The sequence below is a fragment of the Solanum pennellii genome, chromosome 12 (assembly GCF_001406875.1).
Source record: "Solanum pennellii chromosome 12, SPENNV200".
Taxonomy (NCBI): domain Eukaryota; kingdom Viridiplantae; phylum Streptophyta; class Magnoliopsida; order Solanales; family Solanaceae; genus Solanum; species Solanum pennellii.
In genome coordinates, this window is record NC_028648.1 from 1,267,995 (window position 1) to 1,274,397 (window position 6,403).

The window sequence follows — 6,403 nt, forward strand, 5'->3', positions numbered from 1 at the left end:
ACGCTTAATTAGCGAACATGTACTCCAAATACATATAAAAAGTGATAATAGAAGAGTTATATTTTTTATATCTTCCGTTTAATTAACTTAGAGTGAGAGTTACTAATAAGACTTGTAAAGAAACGAACTAAACAAAATCAGAAAAAGTACCTTTTCTAGTGATAGATTTTTTTAAAAAATAAATGAGAAGGTGAATAGGAACAATGAATTAAACTTTATTTATTTTTCAAAAAATAAGGTGTCATCCAATATTCAAACGTGTTTTCATATATATATTCTTTTTGAGATAAAATAGTAAAATACATATATCATTATACACCGACATGTGATTTTAGTTCATCTTGTTACAATACGAACAAATTGGAAAATTTCGAAATTTCTTACTTTTCTTATTATGTATCAAATAATTCAAATTTCACAATTGATAAATTAAGAAAAAAAAAAATCAAGACGGTCGAGCAAATAGAGTATATTTTTTTTTGATCTTCTCCATAATGCTTTTCGTGCATTCCACAAATACTATATACTCCCTCCGTTTCAAAAAAAGTGACCTTCTTGACACAAAATTTTAAAAAATAAAGAAACTTTTGAATCTGCGGTCCTAAATTAAAGTTATGTCAAGTGTACTAAATTGCCCTTCAATCCTGTGGCTTTAATCATGCGACGTAACAAACTGAAATAAAAATGTACCAGAAAAGGAACAAACAGACTAAAAAGGAAATGAGGTCATTCATTTCTAAACGAGGGAGTAGTAAAATGAAAAGGCGGAAAGGCTGACCGGTAGACGAAAGTCAGCCTCTCCTTCCCCTACCTCTTCCTCTGCCCCTCCCTCTTCCTCTTCCTCTCCCTCTTCCCCTAAATCCTGTTGTTCCACCATCCTCTCTTTCAAATGTGAACATGCTCATTCTGATGTTCTCTGCAGCAGTTGTTGTACTATCTTCTTGTTCCTGGAAATTGGTATAACAACCATATCAAACACACTTGTCGAAATATTTGTCATTATAACTCTATCTGAGCTTTACACCGATTCATGGACAAGGCGTGATCTTCCTTTCAAATGTTAAGGTTACATATGGAGAGACCACATTATGAATTTGAAAGGGTGAAAATATAGGTCAGGGTGCCACTATCATTTGAATATTGAAAACCATAGTTACTTACATGAAAATCTTCGAAATCTAGTTGATGTTGCAGCTGTCTAGCAAGATCCTCATCTTGGCTAACATCAGGAAAATTATGTGCTGCAGAAACATTAGCACCAGTTTTTCTCCTTTCCCATTCCTCTAGGGTAAGAAGGTGTGACTCATCTTCCTCTCTATCCCTTCCCCTGTGTCCTCGCCCTCTAGAACGATGACCACCACGAGGAGGAGGCTGACTCATTTTCTGTAGTAATTTTTGCGCAGCTGCTTGGTTTTGAACAGGGACAGCCTCGGCCACTGTCAGACAAAGATATATAAGGTTAGGGTGAACACACTTTAAGGATTAAAGTAATTTCAATATATAGTGAAAGTAAAACTTCGGTTTATCCGAAAGGACATGCAGACAGTGAAATGTCAGGATGAATGAAGAGAATGCAGCATGTATTTCCATTAGATAACAATTTGACAAGTAGACTACACCTTCTTTTGGCCTTGATTCAGATGTGCTTGGCTTTTCTTCAATCCTTTCAATATGAGCCGGTGGCTTCAGTTCATTACCCGTGCTCTCTATCCTTGACTCATTGTTCTGAAATCTCTGTGTTTGACTAGCTGTGGAACTTTGAGCTTTTTCTGCATAAGTGAGACATGCTCTTTTACCAAACGACGGAGAAATATCTTCACACCAGAGTATTGGAGGGAAAATAATACATGTTAAATAACTGCGACATCCATACATAAGAAACCCAAGGAAACAAAACCCATCCTCCCCCCGAACAAAAACATTAATTGCCTTGTACGGATCAACTAATAAGAGGTATCATTTAAAGATAGTATGGCAGAGCTCGATGATAAAAATCTAAATGCAGGATGACAGGAGGGCAAATATATATTGTCAAATCAAAAGTGTGACGCCTCTGACCAGAATATCTCTTATGCTGAGAAAGGGGTTTCTGCAAAGCTCCAATCTGCAACTTTTCAAATGGTGGTGGACCAGCAGTTCCATCCTCATGTGCTACTTTCAAGGTTGAACGGGAGAAACCTGAATATTTTTTGTTCATCTGCCATTCCTCATAAAGAGAACTAACAGTTCCTCCTAAAACAGTAAACATTTTGGCATTCAAACACACAATACCACTGTGAATTGTGGCTTTGTTTTCCAAGCGCACCTGAAAAGCAGAATACATACAGACATGGAATCATTGCTAAGTTGTGCAGCATATCATAGTATACTACCAACAAATAAGACAGTCATAAGTTGGAACTTTTATCACTGGCAACTAGATACACCCGTTAACTGGTCGCCTCTGGCAAGCTTTAAACTGTCTATATCATATGTCGAAGGTTGTATTGATCACCCACAGGAGTCAAGAATTACACGATTTAGGAATAATTATTTGTAAAAATGATTGCAATAGTAATAAAAAGACATTCATATTCCTTCTTAGGAAAAAAGAGATACATTATTCTCGGTAAAGCATATGCCAATAGGATGTATATGAGAACGTAAACCATCTACTACTATTTTCTTCTATCAAATAGTTAGAGAAGGAGGATACCTTAGTGCCAGGAACAACATCATCAGGAATTGATGGTATATGAGAGTACTCTATAGCAGTGATTTCAGAGTGCCCATCAGTGAGCTTTAATCTAAGTAAACGCCGATTGTTGGAACTTTCAGAACTCTCAGCCATAGTACTTCGTGATATATCTCTGACAGAAGATATCTGCTCAAGACCATGAACAATACAGAGACATAAGAAGGAAAGAAGTTCAGTGCAGCACAAAATTTTAATAAGTTAACTTAAAGGGGGATAAGAGGCAAAACCAATATAAAAGTTAGGACAGACAAATTTTAATTAGTATCAAAGTCGTATGCATCAAAGCTAATTAACAGCCTTTCTAAAAGTTATAAAAGATATATCAAAATTGGGAGAGAGAACGATGCTAAAAGAAGAGATGCTTAAATATCTGATACTATAAAGTAAGCCATGACTAATTGGTAATTATGAATGGCATATGATACGACTATCAGTTTTGACTGTTGTCTACAATAATGATTTCAGAAACATATGATATATTTCAAATAGAATTGAATAACAACACTTGTTCAAATACCTAGCTCTCGGAGGCAGATCCAGAATTTTAGAAAGTGGGTGCAGTAAATCACAAGAGTACACCTCTGCTAGAATGGGTGTGTACTGTAACAAAACCTGTTTTGATATGCATATTTATCCCCCTGAAATGCATTATCTGTACAAAATTTTAAGCATAATAAAATTGATGTCTTCCATTGTTATATAACAGACAACTTTGCATAACTCCGGCAAGGCAGATGGAAAAATCTTCATGTCAAGTGAGTGTTCATGTGGCTAAAACCCAAGTAAGCCATTAGTTTATAGCACAAAACTGAAGATAAGAAGTTCTCCTATCAAAGTTGAGGAGTTCTTTGGCATAACTTACCCAAAAAATGCAACCATATGTTCTTGCAGAAATAAAAGTCAAAATTATGTGTGACCACCATAGCACTAAGAAATTCAGTGATCTCACATAGTTAATGGAACCTATTTTTCTCATAAACGTTTGAGAAAATTATTGTCAACATAGAAGAACATCCATTTGATTTTAGTCATCATTGAACTTGGATATTATAGATACTAAAGCCTTTTTAAGCAATAAACCTTTATTTCCACTGATTTAGGCAGTCCACTAAATGCAGGTGTAATAAAATTCACAACTTTCAGATCACACATTCGTACATAAATAAGGAACTTTTATAATGTGTGTATATATAATAGTCCGTCCAAATCCAAGCCCACTAACTCTAACTACTGAATCTGCCTCAGAGCAATAATACTTTGGGTACTACCACTAACATCCACGATGTACACAAAATGATGCAATTACATATAACTTCTTCATGCAACTTCCTTATGCAACAAAAAATGTCAAGGCAGGTGTGATCAAATTCACTGCTTTCAGCTTGAACATTTCTACATATATAAGAAATTTAAAAAATGTGAATATATATAATAGCCAGTTTAGATCCAAACCCACCCACACTAAATACAGAATCTACCTCACAGCAACAATTGTTTGACTACTACCACTAACATCCATGATGTAGCGTCGGAATTGGAAATTTGAACATCTGAACTAAAGCAATTTTGAATCCCCTTTTACCATTATACTTGAATTTTGCTTCTTTTTTTCATGTCAAGGGGATTCAACAACTTACACAAAACCAAAAAAGATACAATTTAACTCCACTTGCACAGTGTAATTTCTAACGAACGGGTACACACAATTATGGCTGCCTACATCACAACTCTTAGGGGTGGGACCCTTCCCCAGAACTTGCGTGAATGTGTTGGATTCACACATTGTTGTGGGATGGGTTCTAGGTCTCCTTATACGGTCTTACGCGATCCTCACTTCATGAGCTAACTTTTGGAGTTGAGTTAAGCCCAAAGTTCATTTCTTTATCAAAATGAAGATGCTTAGTGCATCCTTTACACATACATACATATATATTCTTCATACAAAATCCTTACGCAACAAAAATATGTAAAGGCAGGTGTAATCAAATTTAATTCTTTCAGCTCAAACATTTGTTAATTGTACAAATCCAAACTCACCCTAGGTGGAGCCAGAAGCACAGATACAAGTTCATCAAAATCCAATACGAATTCCTCTAAATCATTTACCTACTACCATTATATACACAAAATGATGCAAAATAACACAAAGTCTTCATATAAGAGAAATTAAAAAAGGATAATTACTTGAAGGACTTTCGGGCCTTGGATATGAGACGATTTACGAAGAAGAGAAAAGTCCGGCAACGATTTCCCGCCGACGGATCGTAAGTCCATGTTTAGAAGCTCCGATTCGATTGAACTAACCGTGTATGATGACGGCAATTGAGCTGCAATGAGTGAATTTACAAGATTGATATCCCGGAAACACCAGCCTCTGGTATTTAGGGTTTGAAGCAAATTCTCCGATGAAGATGGATTCTCCATTTTAGCGCCTATTAGGTGTTTGATGTTTGAACTCACAGAAAATTTTTCTCTTTTAACCAACAAAAATAAAGAGAAACATTTTTCGGGAAATTATTTTTTTTAAAGTTAAATATGTCATTGAATTTCTAGAAAAGACTTATTTACGTCATTCGTTAAAAAGGTTGGTTCATTTATTTTCCATTATTGTTAAAAAAAAAGGCTCGTTCATGCCGTTTTTTACACTCCAAACAAGGTTTAATACTTTTCAATTGAAGTTTTTGGATCAAATGTACAGTGTTCCTGGTGTTTAAGGAAGTAGCAGCGCAAACAATATACATTTGATTCAAAAACTCGTGAAAAGTGTTAAACCTTGTATGAGATGTAAAAAATGGTTTTACAAAACCAGAGTTTAAAAAAAAAAGGCATAGATGAGTCTTTTTCTTTAACAATAATGATATAGATGAGTCAAACCTTTTATCGAATGATATAAATGAGTCTTTTTTAAAATTTCTATATCATATTTAAATATTTTTCCTTTTTTAATTAAAAAAATTGATGAACTTCCTATTTTTTAAGTGTAAAACTACGATTGAGCAATATAAATTAAGAAACAACAAAAGAATTTCATCAAAGAGCATGTGTGGTCTAACAATAGAGTTAGTTCAATTTCATAGCAAATACATGAATTATAAACCTAACATACAATTAACAAACTATTATTTTCTTAAAATAAATTTAGATGTTCTTAATCGCGATAGATTTAAAATATACACAACGATTACTATGTCTAGTTCACACGTGAGGAAGTAATTAAAAATCTTGGTCTTAGTTAGCTACTCTTTATTTTTTTATCGAGGAATAATATCTAGGTTTATATCAATTGACTTTGAAATATATTTAGTTTAATACATGTATCATTATTAATTTTATATTTGAAGAAATTCTATATGACATGCATAGTAATTTATTGGGAAAATTGTATATAATAGCAAACTAATAACCTAAAATAAATGGAGTAGCTAGGGTTTGATTTAATTGTGCTCCATAGAAAACGTTTGCAAAAAATTGCCAGTCGCCTCTCTCCCAAATATCTCGCTCGCCACTTTCCTCTAATCTCTCGCTCGCTTCCTCACTTTTTATACAAACACAAGTGTATAAAAAATTGTTTCTAATTGTATAAAGCAGAGAAAATTGTATAAATACATATATTTTTGTTCCCCTCTCTCCCCTCTTCCAGATCTCGCTCGCCACTCTCCCAAATCT

General features: G+C 34.2%; 1 protein-coding gene across 1 annotated transcript; it reads right to left on the reverse strand.

Moving 5' to 3' along the window:
* Positions 1–463: 463 nt before the first annotated feature.
* On the reverse strand, positions 464–5,225 carry LOC107005624 (tudor domain-containing protein 3). The gene is made up of 6 exons (XM_015204266.2): positions 4,922–5,225; positions 2,696–2,863; positions 2,059–2,305; positions 1,620–1,769; positions 1,162–1,436; positions 464–947 (listed from the first exon to the last, which is right to left on the reverse strand). Exons 1-6 carry the CDS (start codon positions 5,159–5,161, stop codon positions 792–794), a joined length of 1,236 nt encoding a protein of 411 aa, XP_015059752.1. The 5' UTR covers positions 5,162–5,225; the 3' UTR covers positions 464–791.
* Positions 5,226–6,403: the final 1,178 nt, after the last annotated feature.

Excerpts from the sequence above, each read along its gene's own strand:
- LOC107005624 (XM_015204266.2), bottom strand. The coding sequence starts at position 5,161 with ATGGAGAATCCATCTTCATCGGAGAATTTGCTTCAAACCCTAAATACC. Across the intron at positions 2,864-4,921 it reads AAGGCCCGAAAGTCCTTCAA|ATATCTTCTGTCAGAGATAT; the intron begins GTAATTATCCTT and ends GGTCTTGAGCAG. Across the intron at positions 2,306-2,695 it reads ATGTTGTTCCTGGCACTAAG|GTGCGCTTGGAAAACAAAGC; the intron begins GTATCCTCCTTC and ends TCTGCTTTTCAG.